Source organism: Lactuca virosa, chromosome 7, assembly GCF_052849685.1.
Source record: "Lactuca virosa cultivar CGN04683 chromosome 7, Lactuca_virosa_CGN04683_v6, whole genome shotgun sequence".
Classification (NCBI taxonomy): Eukaryota; Viridiplantae; Streptophyta; class Magnoliopsida; order Asterales; family Asteraceae; genus Lactuca; species Lactuca virosa.
In genome coordinates this window covers 90320933-90345258 of record NC_136432.1, presented here as the reverse complement: position 1 = coordinate 90345258, position 24326 = coordinate 90320933, and the positions used below count along the sequence as shown (strand labels likewise).

The window sequence follows — 24326 nt, the reverse complement described above, 5'->3', positions numbered from 1 at the left end:
GAACCATATCTCAATTGATCCTCTAAGTGAGTCTTAGTGCATTTGTATGGCTAAGAAGAGGAATCGAGAATTGGAAAAATTGGTTAAATCAAGAAGTCAATCATACTTCGTTCCAAAATCAAGTCTTAGAGTCACACTCCAAGACTGTGACTTGAGTGACAAGTCTTAAGTAGGTTTATAACACTCATCAAATGTGGAGTTTGGAAAAGGTTTTCTCATTCTTGCACATTTGAAATTGGTAAGTTGTGATGTCTTGGGTAAGACAAAGACCAACTAGAACCAATTGTGTGAAGTGTTAAACTTGATGAAAAGCTACATTAACTCTTGAATATTTGTTTGTCAAGAAATGTTTCTTGGCAAAAGAAGCTTATATGTCAAGAAGTCAGTGGGAGTCTTAATGGTCTTGAAAAGTTTCAAGAACAAATCAAGAATAAACCTAGTTGATCATCACTAGCGCACGAATTGAGGTTTATAACCTATCGTGACTGACATACTCTTGTTTCTGTGCCATTCTAGTTGAGTTGATTATGCATATGAGTTCTATGAGTTCTCAATTGATTGCATAAAGGCAAGGCACCCTGATCAATGGAAAGTACGTTGATAGGTAAGGGTGAGCTTCTTGACAACCTGGAAGCAATGGTGGGCATTCGTGCTACCAGAAGGCGAGAAATCAAGATTGAACAAGTTCAGTCCATATGAGTTTGGATTTGTTGCAAACCTTGGTTTTGGCAGATTCACATGGATAGGAACACATACACCATAAAATCTAAGTGTCATAAGGTTTCTCTCCATTTCATGAAAATGATAGTGAGGAAACGTTTTCACTAAGAGAGATTTTAAGAAGATAGCAATTGTGAAAATTGTATTCTCAAATTCGATTATGATTACGGCATCCCTTTTCATAGTTCGAATTGTGAGATTTGGCAATTAGTCTGAACATTTGGGACTTAGTTCTGAATTTGTCTGAGATACACATGTGAGCTTTCTAAGGCAAAGGTGTATGAGTTTAAGAAGCTTAGATAAAGGCTTATCAAAGCATCAAGTATTAGAAATATGAACTTAAGGAATTCAATAAGCATTGTTTTCTGGAAGTTCAGCTGTTTTCTGAATACATGACGAAGCTAGTGGGAGCATAAGTGTTATGCTGATAAGGAAATAATCATCATATTAGTAGGAGCATGATTATTATGGTAAATATTGCAAGTTAGCGATATTAATTATAGAAAACAAGAGTTATACTTTGCAAAGTCGCAAGGGTTGAAAAGTTGTTTTGCTATAATTAAGGGAGAGAATATTATACTTCGTTTCAAAATCTAAAGCTTAGATTGAGAAATTTTAATATTTTAGTCAAAGGATACATAGTGTGTTCTCAAATTTCGATTATGATTACGGCATCCCTCTTCATAGTTCGAATTGTGAGAACGTGACACATAAAATATTATGGCAGAAGATTGATAAACTATCATATCTTTATGTAAGACATTATGCATCGTGTCCCATACGCTTCGGGTATAGGATCGATTGCAAATGCTATAATATTTGACTATTCTAAAATTTTTCAAATGCCTAGGGCATTAAGAGGGAAAAAGGACTAGAACTGGATTTGACTAAAATAATTAAACAACTATCAAAGGACGATCTAAGGTTCGCCAATGATTTGTTGCTTGTGAATAGTTGGAAGTATAGTATTGGATGGACCATATCGACATTATTATGAATATATAAGATTCTATTTAGAATAAGTTGTCATATGGCAAATATGGAAATGTTTCCATATTGGGAGTTGGAAATTGAGAATTTATGTCTAGATTAGAAAATTTTATGCAAAAAGAATGTTCAAAGGAATGTACTTTGAGTGAGAGACATCACATCTATAGAATTGTTTTGTAACAATTTCTGATAGAGAACCTTGTAATTTCATTGGCCAAGTCTTGGTGACTTTTGTGCTATGACTTTACGAAAGGATCGTTGCATAAAATGTTAGAATCTAACATATTCTAATAGTGGCAAGAACCTTGTATTCTTACACTAACGATGAGGATTAGGAATTGTGAAATGAGCATCATTGGAAAGGTTTTCAGCTGATCTATTTCACAAAGCATGAACCATAGGAAACATAGTGTGCATGCTCGGAGCATGGGACAACTATTGTTGTAATTCAAGAAATAAGTTGGTTATCCGAAACATTAAACAAATGAATAATGAGTAATCAATATGGCATTTAAATAAAAGTGTTTTATTTACACTCAAAAGTTTTGGGGGCATAAAGGATTAAGTATTATTATTGTGTTTCAGTTTGCATGTTTTGACTTCCAAAATAACTGGGTTATTCGAACCTCCACAGTCGGTCATACGTTGGAAGTAGGTATGAAGGAAGATTGTCATGAATCTGTCTGTAGATTGTTTAAAGTGTTTAGACATAGCACAAGTTTGCTGCAGAGTTCATGAGTACTTTGATAAGATTATAGTATTGGATTAAACCCACGCTCACGTGAATCACTTCATGGATTTTATCGCGAATGATTGTGAGTCGATAATATTGTATATTCTTGAAACCGAGACGTGTGAGTTGTTATTTGTTGGTCGGTTACACATTGATAATAAGTAAACGCACCAGTAACTTGGTGTTATAAAACTTGTTGTTGTGTGTGATTCGATCAGTAAATGCAAGCGAGCATTTGAGTAGAAGTTTATCCATTCCTTTTACCCAAAGTGGGATAAAAGCGATATCTGTGGGCCCCTCGATGATTTAGTGATGACACCCTAAGCACTTGGCCAAGCCGGGACTAAGTTGATGTGTTCAATTGTAGTCTGTTGTCAGTCGTCATAAATCGAAAGTCGGGAAACAGTATAGAGAGAATGATTAAAATTCATGTCTTGTGTCTATATGATATTTTGAGAATGGAGGAATATATAATCCCTTATCTAAAGGACACGCGTATCTGATAAGATCAGAGTAGACATCGGCTTTTGAAAGCTACTATTGCTGATCAGGTTCTGAAGTTATGCAAAATAGTTATTAGACTTATCCAAGTGGGAGACTGTTGGATTAGTGTCTAAGTCCATAACTATTTTGGTATGTACTTGACCCGATTGTGAGCATGGTCCTTTTTGGGTTGCCTTCACACAGGTGACTAGACAGGATGACAGTTGAGGAGAGAGGTTGATTAGAGCATAAATATGATTTATTTATTATATTATATGATTAATATAATAATTTGGAATCATATTATTAATTAGTATTTAATCAGAAATTAATTTAGAATTAATTTTGGGATTAAAAGAACTGATTAAAAGTACAGGGGCTATTTTGTAATTATTCGATAGTTTGAGGCTTTGGGCCATTGGATCACCTTTATTAAGGCTTGGACGAAAATCCTAGAAGGATCTAGGAGTTTTCGTCCAAGGGCTTAAGGAAAGGAGTCCATGGATTTGCTTAGGCCCTAAGCTAAGGGATTAGGGTTTCCACCTTGAAACCCTAGTTAGCCTTAAGTATAAATAGCACCCTAAGGCACTAAAATTCGGCCAACCCTTGGAGAAACCCTACTAGGGTCGAATTTTGGAGCCTCTTGCCTCCTTTCCTCTCTATCATATTCATCCTCTCACCCAAAGTGTGTTTGTGAGCCATTAGAGGTACTACACTTGTGGTACTTGCTTTCAAGAGCTAAGGAAATTCAAGGAACTAGTTGTTATTGCTATATAACAACAAAAGGTATGTATTCTATTCTCCTTTGTGGATTTCGAAAATCATAGGAGTATTCCAGGTTTCTTTTTGTGTTCATGAAGTTGTATGTCTAATAGTGAAAACATAGATCCAATTAGGGTTGCATGCACACATAGGATTGTTTGTATAAAACCTATCAACAAGTTGGTATCAGAGCCTTGGTTTGAGGGATTCAGGCACACTCTCGGGTATGTCTGAACTCAAACTGATGAATTGATAATCTTTTGAAAGAAAATGAGTTTCTAAAAAGATTTTTGTAAAGGGAATAAATTTCAAAAAGGATTTTATAAAGACAAAGGGGGTGTGATGAGTGCAATCGACCGAGCTTAAGTAAGTGATTCCTAGAATACCCATACATGTTGATATGTTATATGATATGAATGTTTGCATGCTAGGATAAGGCTACAGATACTTTCAAGAATTGCATGATAGATTGGCCTGATATGTGATGCCTTGTAGCCTAGGAAGCATTGGATGCTAGATTGGGCATATGTATTGGTATTAGTAATTGCTAAGTGTATGCTTTAAAAAATTGTATACGATTAGGATCATATAGCCCTAGAATTAATGATTTGGCCTTATTTCCTGTTCCTTGTCTGGTTGTGGTCCTAAGGTAGAGTCTTTTATTCGACAGTCTATCTGATCTAGTATTGTGTATAATTTGCATTCATAAGCAACCACTGGTAAGAGTTGGAGTTCCTAGCATGAGTTGTGGTATGCGAGCCTAGATATTCTTTGTTTATTCTATGGATTGGGGTGTTACTGCACGAATGTTGCTTGCTTTGTGCTTTGTGGAACTCCTAAGTGATGTGAGTTAACTATTAAGTGAATATGATAAGTCACATGTGGTAAGGGTTGAATAATCTCAAAGTGATGGACTTGACCCTATTGCGTAGCTCTTGTCTGAGTCCAACGGTTGTAGGGATGAGTCTTTCACCCGAAGGATTATCCGAGCTTTGTTGCATGTGATGGTGTTCATGAGGTGGTTAGCTGACATTATGGGGAGTTCTTCAGCAGCTGATGGCAGGTTTAGGTCAAAAACCTAGGAAAGTCTGGGAAGTGCTTCAGTGGGTTTAGTCGTGCTGTTTTAGTACTTGGAGTATCAGTTTAAGAAGGCAACTTAGAGGATTCATGATGATTCTTAAGGAAAGTATGGATAGGTGTGGAATGTAGTATTGGGCACGTACTAGTGAAAGCACAAGATCTATACTCGAATCGGGGAGAGTCTTGAGAATCTAGGGAGCCTGTGGGATGAGGATTCTTGGGTATTTTCTTATCATTTTCATGTTTGTTTTTCAGTATGGCGATGAGCACTCAGGAAGGGGGTTCTGGTTCTGGTTCCGACTCAGGAGCAGGTACTGAGCTGATCAATGAGAGGATGTGGGAGTTCATCTCGTCGGAGATTACCCGCAGTATTATGGAGCAGACTTTGGTGATTTTTGGTACGGTCAAGGAGGGGAATATGTAGCTTTTGGATGAGCGTCTGAGCGCGTTCCGTACCGAGATTATGGCTATTGTTGGAGCTCACACTCTTTCCTTCCAAGAATTCCGTGATTGTGGAGCTCGCGAGTTCTTTGGGGAGAAGGACCCCATTGCTAGTAGGAGATGGTTAGCAGATATGGCTAACACTTTCCGGACGAGTTTCTGCCCCGAGAGGTCGAAGGTCAGATTTGCCTTCTGTCTTCTGAAGGACAGAGCCCGAGATTGGTGGGAGGAGGTAGACTTCGCTTTAGGAGGTGAAGCCCTGGAGACGATGAATTGGGATGAGTTTGTGACCCGGTTTAGGGCTGATTTTGCACCAACTATTGAGGTGCAACAGTTAGCGAGGGCGTTTCAGGACCTTCGCCAAATGACTGAGAGTGTAGCAGAGATCACTGCCAAGTTCCGACAGAGAGCTTTGTTGGTTCTGCAGTATGCAGCGGACGAGGAGATGAAGAAGGTAAGGTATCATGACATGATGAGGGATGACATCCGGGAGTTTGTGAGTCTGTCAGGCTGCGAGACCCTAAATGATATGATTGCTAGAGCTCGGGAGCGTGAGATTGATTTCGAGCACCTCGGGAAGAGAAGGCTAGAGTAGACACATATTTTAGTGGGCTAGGCGAAGAGGCCCAGGACTCAGGACACATGTTTAGGAGGCCATCAAGGTCGGGGCCGTTGTGCCAAGTATGGTAGGATCCATGAGGTAGGATGTTGGGAGATAGGCCGAGAATGTTTTAGTTGTTGTCAGATGGTTCATTTTAGTAGGGATTGCCCCCGTGGGTCGTTTCCGATGTGTTTTTACTGCAACCAGGTGGGCCACAAGAAGGCCGATTGTCCGATGTTTGAAGGGTCGAGCAGTGAGTGCACCTGCTCCAGTTACTTTGAGGAACACTGACGGTCGTGAGGGTAGGGAAGGTGCCCCAGCAGCGAGGAGCCGAGCATTGCAGTGTCAGTCAGGGGAGGTCAGAGTTTCATCAGATGCTATTGTGGGTATGTTATCTTTTGCTTTCTTTATGATTATTATCAGTATTTGTATTGCCTTGAAATCTTGTTTTGGTATGGGTAAGCATTATCTTTGGTTTAGTTCTCTGTTATTGCCTAGGTTATGTCATCAAAAATTGTTATATTCCATTTTTTTATTCCAACAGTTGTTAGTTGGCCGTATCTTGCTGAGCGGGATTCAATTTGTTCGGCTGTTGTTCTGGTTCTTTAATGGGGTCAATTCAAAGGTATTGCTTGGGAGATATATGGACGGATTAGATGGATTAGTTCTTCAATGAAGTCAGAGTTCAGTTGTGTTAGCATTTGTTTAGGTAGGTGGCAGTCGCATGAGTTTGTTTGGACATTAGAAGTGCCAGGGGAATTTCATAAGCGCAAGGGTTGAAAATGGTTAGTATGTAGGGGTCATCGGAGAGTGAGAAGTTGGAGTGAAGATTCGCCAGTTCTGACTAAGGATATAGTCTTGTCACCAGCATAAAGGACTTAAGGATTTGGTGTTGTATCATGGGAAGCGATTGGGGTTGTCGGACTTGCTGAGATTTCAGGAAGCATTCATCTGGATTTTGGGTGTTTGCGTGACCATCGAGATTGGTTAGTAATAGAATGCTAGTTCTTGTAAGCTCAGGTTGTCAACATTTTGAATTGTAAGGTTGCGAGATGGATTAGAAATTCATCAAATCTTGAGGTTGGAAGAGTGCAGTCGAATCCATGTGGGGGAGAATCATTTGGTCTAAGGGATTGAAAAAGTAACGATATTTATGTTTCATTACACGTCAGTAGTGACACATGGTGGATATGTGGATGGGTCCAGGTCGAGGGTGGTGTTAGGGCCACTCTTCCTGTTCTTGTCTGATTAAGGCTTTTGGGTTCGAAGCATGACCCGAACACCTGATTGAGATTTAATTAGATGTAGGTTCGACTCAGGATGATTTTGGTTGGTATGGTAGAGGTGAGGTAAGACCATGGGCGTTGACCATGGCGGAATGGGAGTGTCGAAAGACTGCGAGGTAGCCGTAGCATTCACTGGATTGGCAGATAGTGAGGAAGTGTTGTAAGACTACGAGGTAGTCGTAGCATTCACCAGGATATTAGACAGTTGTGGAATTGTTGTAAGTCTGCGATGGGATCGTAGTATTCGCAAGATTGAGATAGACCATCGTTAGGGTGGTCATTGGTCTAAAGGAGGATCATCTCGTGCCTAGGGCAAGGTGGACAGTGTTGTCAGAGAGCATCTCTCTGTGATGGGAGGAGGATCATTGGGGCCTGAGGCGAGGTTTGGCCTGTGTAGCTCTCGATGGGCTGAGACCCGTGGGTGTGGCCCATTCGTTGGTATAAACTGGGTGAGACCTGTGGATGAGGCATGTATGGTTATGGCAGTGCAGGTGAGACCTGGTAGGGACTGGTTGGGTCAAGGTATTGGATCATGGTTAGAATGGGATGGTTACGTTTTCAGTGAGTGGCACGAGTGTGGTAAATAGGCTAGGGGAGCCTTATCAGTTGGACTCTTAGGAATCTGGTGGCTGGACCACGTGTGAGGCGGGTAGTCTCAGCGGTGGATTAGGAATTTTTACATCCCAGTTTAATGAATGGTTGTTATGAATCAGAAGATTTCGGATGAAATGAGAGTGTAAATCCTTGGATATCAGGTTATGGGTTATGTACCGAGTTGGCTTTTGGTCGAGACTCGCGTTGGGAATAGTTAGTGTATATATTGATAACGTATCCCACAAGGAATACGTCAAACATAACGGAACCGTCAGTCTGATAGATGGTTTGGGTAAAGGACGACATATGCATAACGCCACGTCCTCGCTCTCGCCCTCGCAATCCCGTATTCGTTCCTTAGCGCCCAAGCGCCAAGGCCAGTGTCAAGGCAAAATAGTACCAATCGCCTCCACGACGACAGGTGTTGCGCTCAGGACGTCGCTCCTAGCAAACCTACACCAATAGCAAACAAACCACTTGTGGAGCACGATCTACCAATCAAAGGCTATCTATCCCTGCCAAACCTGAAAAGGTAGAAGGTACTGTCAGGGATCTGTCCCCCTGACCACATGTATAAAAAGGTACCTTCTCCTCCAAGAGAGGGGATCAAGAGAAAAACCCTTAAACACTTACCTAACACTTTTTGACCTTCTCTCTAAGAGACAAACTGACTTGATCGTCGGAGCTTCGTTCCGGGACTGCCTCCCGGACGACGACTGGTAATGTTGTTTTCTTTGCTGTGATTCTCAGGCCCTTCGTTTCCATCTCTCAAAGAGACGGAGTTAAGCTGGAGACATATCACAACATTTGGCGCCATCCGTATGTGCACCCAGTACGGCACAACCCACTTTACAACATCAGGCGCCGAAAATGACGAATAAAGGACCGATACGGCAGGATGGTGCGATACTAGCCCGATTAGACCAATGCAATCCCTCGTCGGAAGCGGTCCGTCAACACTGGAAGGGCTGCTGCTCACATAGACACCGACGCTGCTGCCAGTCGGCCCCGCAGTGGATTTCATTGCTAGTCTATGGCGACCGCCCCCCGTTGCAATGGAGCATCCGGTCACGAATACCACCACAACGTCTCAAAGAGCGCCGACCACCCAATCACAACAAACAAAAAATAGACCACAACCATTGACGCGACAAGTGGGGACCAGCGCCTGGTCCCCTGGCACCATTCTATCAGCTGCACCACTAATGCCTGCAGGCCATCTGTCTTGCCCGATGGTCGCCATGTCGCATATCCTTCTATTTGCACAGCAACCACCGTTCAAACCGTATTCATACCACTACCAAGGCGTGTACCCTCAAACGCAGCAACAAAACCACAACATTCAAGGCACACCAACGCAGGGGATGAACTCACACACTACGAGGCCAACAGAGTCAAGTTCGCAGCTGAATCAGCCGATGCACGCATACTCCACATAGGCACCGTATATGCCTCAGCGACCATGTACAACCATGGGTACCATTACGAGTATGGCCAAGGGTACAACAGCCCATACCACGTATAGCAGGTGATGGTCAGCGGAGCACCCAACTACCCACACATGAACAACCCCGTAACAAGTATTAGCTCGGTGTTCTGCCAAGAGCTATTATAGTATGAAATACCACATTCTGCCATGATCCCAAACATCCCAAAGTATAAGGGCACGACAGATCCTGACGAATACATAGACACCTACGAGTGGACAATGATATCCCTTCGGATGGACAAGAGATTTACCTGCACCTACTTCCCAGTCACGCTATCGGGAAATGCTAGCAAATGGTTCAAGGCACTATGTCCGGGAAGTATCTCCATCTTTGAACAGTTGAGGTATCTTTTCCTCCACAACTTCATGCAAGTGAGGAAAGTCAAAGGAGATGCCAACTCTATCATGGCATGCAAGCAAAAAGAGGGAGAATCCATCCGAGCATACTATGACCGGTTTACCCTCACGACCCTGAGCGTCCCTGTTCACGAGGAATTTCTAGTCACGGGCGCCTTCGCCCAGGGGCTACTCCCAGGCCCCCTGTCAAGGAAAATGCAAGGAACGGTGCAAAAATCCAGGGACGAGCTCAAATATAGGGTCGAAAACTACCTCAGGGAGATCGAGGGAGAAGAATGCAAACAAGCCAATCTAAAAGCTGTAGCGAACGCCTACCTCAAACAAGAATCAGCTTCCCACTACCTCCATATCCACAAGGAGTGCAACGATGGAAGCCATGATAAACATAGCAGACATTCGAGACACTCATCTCGTAGATTCCACCCATTCGTCAAAGACGAGCCCAGGAGCCATAAGTTGGAAGTACACGCGGTAGAAAAAACCCCTCAGCGGACGTAAAACGAGATACAAAAATATTGCGAATACCACAAGAGCAAAACCTACGACACTAGAGAGTGCGCGATCCTCAAAAGAGAAGTAGAAAACAAGCAATTGAGTGGAGACTTAACGTAAATCTCAAAGACTCTACGATCAAAGTTCGAAGCCGAGCGGAAAGACGGGAGAACCTGAAAGGAGGCGAATAAACAACCAATCAAAAAAGAGCAAATCTTCACAATTGTAAGGCCCAAGAACAGAGCCAGGTGTCGGTTGCCAGCCAATGGCGTCGACGGCTCACCCGACGATACTCACAACATAAGTTTCTCACCAGAAGACCAGCGAACGCCCGACTGGCATCCCACAAAACCAATCATAATCCCCACCCTCGTCCAACAACATGAGATCTGGCGAGCCCTGGTCGACGGAGGTAGCAACACTGACGTCCTCTATGAGCACTGTTTTAAACAACTCCCGCCATCCTGGAAGAAGAACCTAAAACCCCCAACCTGAGCCCCACTCGTTGGCTTCACAGGACAAAAGCTATGGCCGCTCGGGACCATAAACCTCCTGTTGACACTACTCAACCACGATGGAAAGGAAAGGGTAACAAGGATAATCGAGTTCTCGGTAATTAAACACAGGTCAGAAGACGATATGATCCTTGGGCGACCGGCCCTCTTCCGGCTACAGGCCATCCCATCAACAATACATGGTACAGTAAAGTTCAGAACAACCAACGGATCAGCAACAGTAACAACCGTAAACATATGGGCAAAACCACTTCGGGCGATCGCCGCTTGGGCTACCGCGCACATCCCACGAAAGCGACGCACAAAAACAATTACCACCCATACGGTCAAGCGTAAAAAGACAAATACCCACACCCAAGACAGGAGGAAAGGATGCCAATCCCAAACGAACAGCCCGGGGGGAGAAGGATGTGATGGCAACAACATTACCACTCCGAAAACATCAAGGATTGTCAGCATGAACACCAAGCGAGGCTGGATATCACTGAGCATACCCACATGCCTTCGTGCAGCAAGGACACAGAGCATGGAAAAATAGGAAACGAGGGAACACACACGCGAAGTCACGAAGCTCGGCCGTAAACACAACCAAGGAACCGCAGTGCCGGAACAGCGGGGGTAAGCAACTTCCTCAAAAAAGAAGACGTGGACAGGAGACTCACTACAACTGTAAGAGTCTGCAACCGGCAGAGGCTTCCCCCATGACGGTATCTAGTCAATAACCTCGCAAAAAACATAGCCAACAACGAAAAAGTCACGCAGAAGGAGGTAAAACCGCCCAAAGGTGATAACCAGACAACCAAAGCTGGAGAACGAAGGAAATTGAAAATCATTTTCCGAAAGAGGACCATCCCAGAAATAGATAATCATGGCTCGCATACGAACACGAACGCTGGAGAGCTCATAGGCACGAGCCGTCGAAGGACACAAACCAAGAAAGACCAAAAAGAAGAATTCGTCCCAATGACATGGGAGCCCCAGAGCCCAAGCCAGTAGTCTTAGCTTGGGGGGAATCAAGGGAAGGGGCCAAGTGATCAAACTCCTAACGAATAATCATGCCCCAACTAGCCAGCCCAAGAGTTAGACCTAGAATAGCAAAAAGTATTGGACTCCTGATACTTATCTAACAATGTAGATGTCTCCAAGACACCAAAAAATATGTAGTGAAAAGACAATTTGAAACGAATGAGTATCGACATACTTTTGTACAAATGGAAAATAAAGACGGACTAATCATCCATGCCACCCAACATAAAACCATTGAGAAAAACACAATCATAGGCCTCAAGGGCTCATCACTTCTCCCTAATAAACATGTCGATGAGGTCTGAAGAGTCGCAACTCCTGATCATGAAAAGTAAGAGGCCTTAAAGGATCATAGCCTTTCCCTCGAAACGCATAATACCTGAGCTCTTAGACCCCGAGGTGACAATCTCGGTCTTGGTTAGATGACTAGAGCCGGAGTACAACTCCCCTTGACCCAGGGCTTAGAGCAAAGCCCCAAAGCAAAATCTTTTAGCTAGAAAGGACACCTTAACGGAACAAACCAACCAGAGTTCGCACCTAAAGACTAGTTAAAGCCTCGACTCATAAAGACTGACTCGAGGGCGAGCGCTAAGTCCCTCAAAACAAACGCTCTAGGCCCCCAAAACTTATCAAGCAAACGATAACCATGACCGAGACCCCCAAAGTCCAACACTAACCTCTGGGGAAAATCCAAACTAAGGATGGCCAACACAAACCATCCAAGACAACAAAAAAAAGAAACACGATAAACTAAAAAAGTAAACTTAGCACACAAAAAACAAAGAGAACAAATTGTCTAAACCGAATAACCCCCCGGGATTTGGAAAAGACCATGCCGGGCCAAGGAAGAAAATCAGACATTGTTTCAAACATTGTTCAACAGACACCATGCAAATACAAATACTATCTTAAACATCAAACAACAAAAAAGGAAAAAAGCCATCACTTACTAAGGGTGGAGGAAGTTCCAGCGTGAGAAGAGCCACCTTCAGGCTGACCCTCTTCGGTGTCAGGATCATCGCACAATTGGCGAAGGCCTCCTATGTCCAGCTCACCTAGGCGAAGGTAGGATGCAAAGTCTATCTTGATAAAATATTTTACAGCAGCATGCATCGCCTGAGCATGCTCCACAATAACGTTTGGTTCCCCGGAGGCAAACTTTCCGGCGGAAACCTGCTCCCGAATCGCCTGTTTCCCATTCTCCACATCAGCAACCACACATGCCATTTTCATCTGCTTAACCCCCAACGAAAACTCAGCGCTCTCGACAACCTTATCCACCACCCGGACAATGCCCTTTTGAAGCAACCACCCCAAATCTTCCTCTACAGCCTTTCTCCTCGCGATCTCCTCTTCCAACCGCTTATTAACACAATCCACCTGGCTCTCCAACACACTCTTCTCCTCTACTAAAACCTCGATCCGTTGAGAAAAGCGTTACACCGACCTATCCAAATCAGCCACCTTGTCCTCCAAAGACGCTTTCTCCCCTGCCAAAAGATCATAACGCTCCTCGAACGACCGCTTCTCCCCTTCTAACTCTAGCAACCTTGCTTTCAGTTCATCCTGCTCCGCTTTAATCAAAGTAAGCTCACCAGAACTAGAACCGCTCTGACAAAGGAGAGAGGCAGCCACCACCATGTACGAACCAACTTGTGCATCTGCATATAAAAGGTTGTTCGAAAGATGTGAGTTAGAGAGAATCTCCAAAGCCTCGATGGTAGCAGGGGGAAAAGCATGGGAACCCTAATCATATGCCGCTGCGTGTTGGGAAAGGCGATATTCCTAGGTTATCCCCCATCCTGACACATATATGGCTAGCGCTGCCGGATGAGCAGAAGAAGAACCCTCGACAGTACCCTCCCCAGTCAGAAGCAGGACTGGTGAGTTTGGAACACCTTCGCGAACAACGTCTGAGTCAACACCAAAAACGCTCCCACCAAAGGCAGTAATTTCCACTGGCTCCTCTTTAGGTTCACAGGGAAGTTCAGTCGCCCCTTCTCTCATCCCCTCCGACTATTTTGGAGCATCATCATCGGGGATGTCAACCACTACAGTGGACTCCCCCAAAAGGAAGTCCATGTTCCGCCTCTTGAGAAGGCGTTGACCCTCGGAGCTGGGCTCAGCGGACTCTGCAAGCAGTGAATCTAGCCAGGAAAGCCGTCGTTTGGAGGCCGCATAGGTGCTATGTCGAGTCAGTCCGGTCGACGCCTCCTCCCGTTCTGTATCACAAAGTAAAGGGTCCTCATGGGAAACACCACCGACATGCGCGTCAATCAACACCTGACCAACGGGGGAATCAGACCCGGGCAGAGAAGCAATAAGAGGGTCGAAAAGACCCAAGGCACGGTCGGGACTGACCGGTGGAGGGAGCGTCTCAACCAAGGGCACTTCTCGGTACTGACAGGTGCCTTGAAAGCGGCCCCTCGGCACCATCTCAAAGGGAAGGATCCTCTCGTGACCTGAAAATGAGAAACAAGCCAATATAACTCGCAAAACACAAAAGCAAACAACAATCTAAGAGAAGGGAAGGAAAGGTACTTACCGTCCTTCTCAACATATAACTGAGGCATCATCCCCTGACCCCTCCAAGCAACGCTCATCCTGACTGCAGCCATCATATGATCCTCCCAATCCTCGCCATTGACACAAATGGTCTTCAATGCTTGCACCACAGTGGCACTGGCACCCCACAGTTCTGGTGCTCGATCGGAAAAATTAGTCAAACGAGGATAGCCAAAACTGACAAGGTCGTGATTTACCGAGAGCCACCAGTCTTTCCAGTTCTTCTTTGGAGCTTTTCGGTTAATAATAAAGGCATGAACACCCCCGCCTTTGGGAAAAAGTCCGAGCATCAGACTGAGTAGAAGAATTGAAGAAAGCTTTGAATTCCCAAAACTGTGGCATAACTCCAAGGGTCTGAAAGACGAGTTCAAAACCAACAATCTTCTTGACAGCGTTTGGAGTCAAGTCATCCATGCGGAAGCCATACTGGCGCATTATCTCGTCAAAAAATTCTGTCGTTGGCAGCCTCAAACCAGCCTCGAATATCGGAATGGGGACTCCAAATTTCCCCTCCGGTGGCCGAGAAATTATAGCCCCATTTCGAGGGTATTCCACACCATGTTCAGGAAGGAAACTAAAACCGCTCTTGAATATCGGCGAACTCGCTTGGAGAAGGAACGATTTCGGTATTTGGGCTAGCCATTGTTCGTCGAAAAAAAAAGCAGAAACAGAGAGAAAGAGGAAAATAAGTAGTAGAAGTGAGAAGAAGCAAAAAATAAAAGGGGAACTGACACAAATAAAGGAAGATTTAAATGCAGGTGGGAAGTTCAAGCGGTTATGATGATGAAAACCGCCTGTGCAGACGCCTCCGTCACGTCAGTAGTTGTCAAAGAGCCATCCCCACAAAACGCGTGTCCAAATCTAAGCTAGAACAACTCAGCTACCCTAAGCAAACGCTAACGTCTACTAGCCTAGGGGACTTGATAGCGTATCCCACCAGGAGTACGACAAACATAATGAAACCATCAGTCTGATAGACGGTTTGGGAAAAGGACGACGTTTGTCTAACATCGCGTCCTCGCCCTCACCTTCACGATCTCGTATTCGTTCCTTGGAGCCCAAGCGCCAAGGCAAGCGATAAGACAAAATAGTACCAATCGCCTCCCAGAGTGACAGGTGTAGCGCTCAGGACGCCGCTCCTGGCAAACCTGCACCAATAGCAAACAACCACTCGCTGAACACGATCTACCAATCGAAGGCTATCTATCTCTGCCAAACCTGAAAAGGTAGAAGGTACTGTTGGGGATCTGTCCCCCTGACCACAGGTATAAAAAGGTCCATTCTCCTCCAAGAGCGGGGATCGAGAGAAAAACCCTTAAACACTTACTTAACTCTTTTTGACCTCTCTTAGAGACAATCTGACTTGATCGTCGGAGCTTCGTTCCGGGACTGCCTCCTGGACGACAACTAATGATCTTGTTTTCTTTGCTGTGATTCTCATGCCCTTCATTTCCACCCCTCAAAGAGATAGAGTTAAGCCAGAGACATATCTCAACATATATGCAAGATCTTTACTTCAGCAAGTTATGGATTAAGGAATCTGTATGTCGGGTTATCAATTGGAAGGTTCAAGGTAAAAGATGTTTTCAGTTCTGATGGTAGAAGGAGACCGTTGTAATTGTGTTTCGGAATGGTTCTACCTGTGTAGAAGTCAGGTAAGTTATGAGACATCGAATTTATAGCAGTAGCGTATTGGGTCGACATATATGGGATCAGTGATTTGTTCAGCACTAGAAGGTGTTGTTCAGAATGTTGGTTCCCAAGAGGGTGGTAAGGAGTGATTTCGAGGACGAAATCTAATTTAAGTGGGGGAGAGTTGTAACACCCTCTTCCAAATCGTTTCCTAATTCGGGGCTGTGACCCGAATATCGGTTATCATAAGGCTTAGGGCCTTTCGGAAAGAGAGATTTGGACCTATTGGGTGTGGGTAATGTAATTTAGATGATCCGGGAGTTCGGTTTGTGTTTCGGAGCCTAGGTTTATATCGGTAAATTGTCAGTTCAGGCTTTTTATGAATTTTGGATTTTAGTTCGGGGAGTTTTAAGGCAAGGATGAGTTGATAGAAGTATAGATCTTGTTGTTACCTTTCCGTGGATATAAGGATCGTCGAAATAGGACCTAGAACGAGGAAGATATAACATTCGGAAGTTTGAAGGATTGAGGGCCAACCTAGTACGCGGGGCATACTTGGAAAGTATGTTGGACGTACTAGGCAAGGGTGTCGCGGGTACTCCTTGGAGTACGCTGGGCGTACCAGAGTTACGAATGGCGTACTCTAGTCTGATCCAAACCCTAATTTAGGGTGTTGGACCCTATTTAAGCTCCTTAACTCAACACCAAACCCTATTATCTTCAACCTCCATCCCTTTAAACCTTGAAATCGAAACCCTAGAGTGATTTGGTGAGTTTTGAGCATGGAAGAGTGTTTGTTGGTGGTTTGTGAAGAAGAAGAAGAAGAAGAAGAAGAAGAGCACTTGAGGGGATATCTTGAGCTTATAGATCCAGGATCTTCTACTCATTTTCAAGCATTTTGAGGTAAAAAGCTCTTACCTTGATGGTCTTTGGTGTTAGATCTGGTTATGGTGTATTTTGTGTACTTTTGGAGACTTTTGAGTTAAAGGTGAGCTTTTTATCTACTCCAGAAGCTATGGATACTAGATCTTGGCTCCATTCGGTGCCCATATTAATAAAAATGTCAGCTTTATGGATGATATTGGTCCATGTAAGCATTAAGACCTTCATTAAGCTCTTTTTGAGCTTTTGAGTCCCTTTAAGCCATGCATGAGTGTAAAGTTGCCAAATTCACATGTTAAGACGTCTCCTTAGGGTCATATCTGAGTTTGGAAGCCTTTGTCTTAACTATTAAGAGCTTTTGTGGGATTTTGGCCCTCTGAAGAGTACGTTGGGCGTACAGGTGTACGCTCAACGTAATGAGGGTGGCGTGATTTAGCAGTTTGTACCTTGTGCTTAGAGGGTGAGTACACATAGGCATACATACATATATTAAACTCTAAACTCTATACCCGCATGCTTACAGACACATACATACACACATTAAACCTTAAACCTTATACTCAGATGTTGAATACACATACAACTACACATACATGCAAAATAATAATAATAATATAATTATAGTAACCCTAATATTAATAAAAAAAACATATAGTTATATATTAACAAATTAATTATAATAAATCTAAGAAGAAAATAATAACAATAATAATCAAAATAATAGTAATAATAATTATTATATTTACATTAATAATAATAAAATAATAATTATTATTATATTTATATTAATAATAATATCAAATTATAATTATTATATTTGTTCTAATAATTATATAAAATAATAATAATATTAAAAAAAGGAGGAAGGCAAAACAAAAAGAGGGAAAAGCAAAAAGAAAATATGAGAAATTTTTTATATTTCCTACGAAATTCCAACTGTAATTTTAAATATTAATTAATATTTCGTTGGAATTTTTTTAGGAAACTAGTGACAAATTTCCAAAGAAATCTTTAGGGTATCTACTTATGTAGGAAACTTGTAGGAATTTTGTTGGATTGTACATTTGTCGTTTGTAGGAAATTAAACACAAATTTCCAACACACAATTTTCGTCGGAAATAATTTGTAGCTAAAACCAAATATTCTAATAGTACACACAAGAAAATCCATAAAATCCATAGAAAATCCGTGCAAATCCATAAAATCCATAGAAAATCCGTGCAAATAAAACTTTGGGAAAATTGCTATTTGTAGAAAAATAATTGTCATGCAAAAGTGAGATTTGAACATCTTCAACAAAATATATTTCATGATTTGGGACATCTTCAACCTGATTTAGGTTGGGTCACACATATATATTTTACTATTTTCACATCATTTATTAAACCGTTTGTATTACACGTGTTTTTCTCCTACAGTTCGACGTAAATAAACACATTATTAATCAACATGAATGTTCATGATCGTTAATCATTTTATCAGTTATTCCTCTCTTTCATCATCATACCGTTCTATTTAGCTTATTCTCCCTAATTATTATATCGTCTAATATAAACCCATGTATATGCACGACAAACCCCGAGGATATATATAAAGCACATGCTCTTATATTTAAATCTTCGCTGTTCCAAAAAATTAAAAAATATACGTACATGCCATCCGTGATTTTATCTTCATTTCCAACATAAACTTACATAATTGTATATAAACACATACTGATCATTGTCTTTGTCCATATCTCCTTCATCAAACATATACACATAACATGAAAAGCCTTTATCTTGTCGTGATTGCATTTTTGTCATCAGCTGCAGCAGCAAAAGTTACATACAATGTGACAAGCTTCGGAGCAAAAGGGGATGGAAACACAGACTCCACAAAAGCCTTTCTCAGCGCATGGTCTTCTGCATGTAACTCTACCAAGTCAGCCACCATCTACATCTCCACAGGCACCTTCTTGATTGCAACTGCCATCACTTTTGCAGGCGAAAGATGCATGAGCAGTGCAATCACGATACGCATCTATGGTACCCTGGTTGCTCCATCTGAATACAATGCCATTGCTAACTCCGGTGACTGGATCAGATTCCATAGAGTCAACCATGTCACCATCTCCGGTGGTACCCTCGATGCCAAAGGTGCTTCTCTTTGGTCTTGCAAAACCTCCGGGAAAAGCTGCCCAAAAGGAACTACGGTACATACATGTTACATTTCCTGCTTGATCGCATGTTTTTATTTCCTATATATTAACTAGAAAATTTATAGATATAGAAAATTTAAATATCTTTTTAATTTTTTTTCTACTTATCTTCCTACTCCTATAAAACAATGATACGGAATTCCACTAATTCTAAATCAAACACTACTCTCTCCATAGACAAGGAAAGTATGGTCAATGTCATATTATACAAATGATACTCCATTGGATAATCCACATCCAAATTATAAGAAAGGAATGATTTAGTTTGGTGGTGTACATGCAGACACTAGGCATCTACAATTCAAAGAACATTGTGATAAGTGGGTTGAAATCGGTAAACAGCCAGATGTTCCATATTCTGATAGATGCATGCACGAATGTCAAGCTACAGGGAGTGAGCATCTCAGCATCTGGCGTCAGCCCTAATACAGATGGGATCCATTTAATATCTTCTACAGGTGTCACCATCCTGAATTCCAAGATTGCGACTGGGGATGATTGTATTTCTATAGGTCCTGGAAATACGAACCTGTGGATAGAGAAGGTGGCTTGTGGCCCTGGTCATGGCATCAGGTATATCTCTTTAATTAAATAATATATACGCATGTATGTCTCTATGTATGTATGTATGTTAGTATGTGTAGAAGCATGCATGACGTGTTTTTGTTGGCTACTTACAGCATTGGAAGTCTGGGGTGGCAATTAGAGGAACCTGGTGTCCAGAACATAACAGTGTCAACTGTAACATTTAGAGGAACCGAGAATGGTGTGAGAATAAAGACATGGGCAAGGCCTAGCCATGGATTCGTAACTGGTGTTGTTTTCCAGCATGTGACCATGGTTAATGTCCAAAATCCCATTCTCATTGAGCAAAAGTACTGCCCAGAAGGTAATAATTGCCCGAATCAGGTGTCAGGGGTGAAGATTAAGGACGTGGTGTATGAAGATATCCATGGAACATCAGCCAGCCAAGTGGCAGTGAAGCTAGATTGTAGCCAGGGAAACCCATGCAGTGGAATAAGACTACAAGACGTCAATCTTAACTATATTCGTGGGAATCAAACTCAACCAGCGGTGTCCTCTTGTGCCTATGCTGCTGGGACTGCATCAGGCGTACTTCATCCGACAAGCTGTCTCTAGTTACATATATTTTAGCATCCCAATTGAAGATTTATTTCTGTTTATTGGACCTTGTAAAAAAACTAATAATTATAAGTAATAGGTTGATGTCACCATGTAGCAACAAAGTGTCATCAATAGGCAATTTCACTATTCGTGTAATTGTATCCTATCAACCATTTAACTTTCAATTTTTGTGTCAAAGTTACACCTGTTTTTGAGAAACCCTTTAGTCACCGGATGAAGAAGAGGAACTCCCATCGTTTACCAAGTATTGTTTAGGATCTTAAATTGATTTTTCTTAAATGTCTCGAGCATTCATATAGTTGAGTTTCATCTCGAATATACTTATATACCCAAATATGGAACTTCATCAATTTTAGCATGTAAATGATTTTAGTGTCACATGACCATTTAATGTAATTGTAATTTATTAAGTGCCAAAGGAGACTCAAACCCGTGATATGATACAGGTTAGGTGATATGGAGTGCATCTTTGTTTAAGGTGAGTTTTATCCGTGGAAGAAAGGTGGTAGTCAAGGGACAGTACCACTTGTGGGGTCCAATGGGTGGACCCCCTGGTGATGGTCCTACTAACGATCAATAGGCGGTCAAAGACAACACTCAATAAGCCAAGCCGTCTAATAGTCAAAGCTGCTGACATCTTCTCTTATAAATAGAAGACAATTCTAACCCTATAACCACTACTCCTCCGTGATTTTAGGTGAGCTTTAGCAAGAAGAAACATCTTCGAACCCCCTAAGAAACCATTAAGGACATCATCAAAGGTTAGAATGATCATCAACAACATTCCATCACCATCCTACATGTCTCTTACATCCATGAATAATTTATCTTTGATGAATATGCTTTTTCTGAAAAGATGGAGAGCTAAATCTATTGAGATTACTTTTGGTAAGGTTATATGATGTTAGGATGAACTGACTTTGATTATGACCTTGTGATTTTTATGATTATCTCACAACCCATTTGTCACAATTTATAAAATGAAAATCCTAGCTAGGGTTCCTTCAGAATTTCTATCATTTATTTTCTTCCATGAGTATTCAACACTTTACTCTCAAAACATGCTAGCTATATAAACACATCATGGTCACATTCGTCCTACTTATACTATTCCAAATTGTTGGAGTTAATTCTTATTTGAATTTGAGTTTAATGCAATAAAGAGAATAATTGGTTACCATATTGTGGGTAACCTGGTAGTTAAAGTTTTCAGTTATAGTTTTTGGTTATTTTAAAGCACTTTAATTCAGATTTCAATGTGATAGAGTCTATAAATTGCAATCAGTTTGTAGTTTGTTTTGTGTGTCAAAATAAAGGAATTCAGTAATAATTTTGTGTGTGCACTCTTACCCATGTATCAATTTGTGCAGCTTTTTTTGAGATCATTTTGTAGCCTGTTTACCAACACTTGGTATCAGAGCTTTCGGTTCATGCCCAAATATATCCGCTACGAATCCATGTCGCCATCCAGCCAACTTGTTACAAGAGAGAATGGTGGAGTGTCATTTCAATGTCTGATGTTGACTTCCACAAACTACACCACGTGAGCGATCAAAATGGAAGCTATAATGGATGCCCAGGGAGTATGGGAATCCATTGAACCAGCATGGGGAGAAGCTGTGGATGAGAAAAAGAACAAGTCGGCTCGAGCTTATCTTTTCCAAGCAATACCGGAAGACATCTTGTTACAGGTGGCAAAGAAGAAGACGACAAAGGAGGTATGGGATTCTTTAAAAACAAGGTTCCCGGGGCTGATAGAGTTCAGAAAGCAAGATTGCACACTCTCAAAAGTGAGTTCGAGGCCTTACGGATGAAAGACGGGGAGTCTATAGATGAGTTCGCAGGAAAGCTAGGTGCAATGATCTCGAAGCACAACAGTCTTGGTACAACTCTTGAAGATAGTGTGCTCATAAGAAAGTTACTTGACTCCGTCCCAAATAACTATCTGCAACTAGTAGCATCCATAGACCAATATGCAGATGTGGATGAGATACCATTCGAGGAAGCTGTAGGAAGGCTCAAGGCCTATGAGGATCGGCTGAAACTTCGAAGCAATTGTTGGATAAGGTGTCTAAGTCCATAACTTATTTGGTATATATTTGACCCGACCCGGCATGGTCCATTTGGGTTGCACTTCACCCGAACTATTTATATGGATAACATTATGAGAAGAGTATATTTGCGGCTTATTAATATATTATAAGTTATAATATATTAATATGAAATTATATTATTTAATTAGTATTGGTCTTAAATTAATTATGAATTAATTTAGTGATCAAATGGTGACTAATTAAACATGAGCTATTATATTTATATAGTGTGGGCTAACACTCATTATGGTAATGGGCTAAGCTTATATGGAAGTCCATGGATGATCCATGGAGCTTTTAACCCATGGATCCTTGGAAAGGAAAAGACATGGGTTATTAGGGTTTACCCTAATCATGTGCACTATATAAACAAGCTTGTGATGCATGAAATGAGACCCTAGTGTGTATGTAATAGTGGTGGCCGATTTCTAAGTGTTAGTATACTCTCTCATACATTTTCCAAGTTTGTGGTGATTTGTGATTTCCATTTGAGGCATTCACATTATTGGTGCTTGGCTCTCAAACTCCAAGGAATCAACAATCAACAAAAGGTATGTAATTCATCTAGTCCTTTTATGTTTAAAAGTACCCCATGCCATGCTAGATAGGTTATAAACCTTGGAAAATAATATTTTGCATGTACCTTAGACAAACATAGATCCAAGGTTTATTAGGGTTGCATGTACACTTAGGAAGTGTTAGAATGCTCAAAACCCAACAGTGGTGTCAGAGCCTAGGCTTGTTTGTTTGATACTTGATGCAAAATAGTGGAAAAAGTCGATTTTCTTGCTGTCTGCATGATGAAATCGTCGAGTCCATGGGGGGACTTGCCGAGTCCATGACTAAACTCATCCTACTCGCCGAGTAGGTTTGTGCACTCGGCGAGTAGGAGCCTCAGAATGCAGATTTTCGACTTTTGCTGCTGGAAATGGACTAGAAACATTATCCTAAACTGTTTTGGTGTTTTAAAACTTGTTTTAGTTGGTGTAATGGTTGTTCTAATCCATTTACAATAGCTTATATCAAAATTTCATGTTTTGTATGTGTTCATATAATTCTTGAAACTTTGATGATCATGTTCATGTTCTTATGAATTTAGAAGATGATAGGAATTATTTGCTGAATTGTTTAGGATTAATTCTTGATCATTTATGTGTTTTAATGGAGTCCATAATTTGTCCTCAAGTTATGGATATCCAAAGGTCACTTCTTTTAAACACACACTTAAAACACATAAGTTACATGGAAATGAAGAGTCTTCATTTTTATAAACCTTTAATTCATAAGTTATGAAATGAAAAGTTTTGAATAGTTTCAAAACTTGTCCTCAAGTTTTGGAATTTGTAAAGTTATACACACTTTAATAAACTTTAATTCCAACCCTTAGAGTTTTAATAGTTAAAATTCAACACTTATACTATTTATAACATTAATGGTTAATTATTATATATATATATATATATATATATATATATATATATATATATATATATATGTATAAGAATAAGTCGTTCTACCGTTAGTAGGCCTCATTCACGAAGCCGGTCTATAAGGGGGGTATAAGGTTGTTGCCTATAAAATGGCAGCTTAATGGGTGTCCACTCTCACCCACCGCTTCCTTGATCGGTGGAGGGTCGTTAGCCGAACGGGTAGGACAATGACTTTAAATCCTCATTAAAAGTATAATGATTATTATAAAGTAACTAAATATTTTAATTCCCAATCTTAGTTACTTTAGGAAAAATGTGAACTTGGTGCTAGTCCATGGAATTCACACCTTGTACCTTACCAAGTCGTTGGTGGAGCGTGTGTGGTTAACCGACACACTAACTTGGACTAGTAAGGATCACGAAGGGTGACTTAATGTTTATCATAGATCGGTGGAGCGTGTGTGGTTAACCGGCACATCGATTAGGTGATAATATTAAGGGTACCTAGTGAGTTTGCGTGGTTATTCACACCTTGTTTTGTGATCCTCGGCATCCCAGTCACAAAACTTGAGAGGGCACAATCGAGATTGAAACATGCCATTGAAAAGTTCAATGAATCTCAAAAGATCTAGGAGTTTCAAATCCAATTAAAACCTAATAAATTATTTCGTTTTTCATGGTGGAAATTGGTGAATCGTCATTCGCCTACCTTCAAATATTTTATAGCTTGGATTACGGCATCCCTCTTCCAAGTTATAAAATATTGTGTTGGGTCCTAGCCTTAATATTTCATATTGGGTGTTATATTA

The 24326-nt window shown here is 41.5% G+C and overlaps 1 protein-coding gene across 1 annotated transcript; it reads left to right on the top strand.

Moving 5' to 3' along the window:
• Positions 1–18403: 18403 nt before the first annotated feature.
• On the top strand, positions 18404–20158 carry LOC145124675 (polygalacturonase-like). Its single transcript, XM_079060094.1, has 3 exons — positions 18404–18842; positions 19132–19421; positions 19529–20158. The coding sequence occupies exons 1-3, from the start codon at positions 18414–18416 to the stop codon at positions 19986–19988; spliced, it is 1179 nt and encodes a 392-aa protein (XP_078916220.1). The 5' UTR covers positions 18404–18413; the 3' UTR covers positions 19989–20158.
• The last annotated feature ends 4168 nt before the right edge of the window (positions 20159–24326 follow it).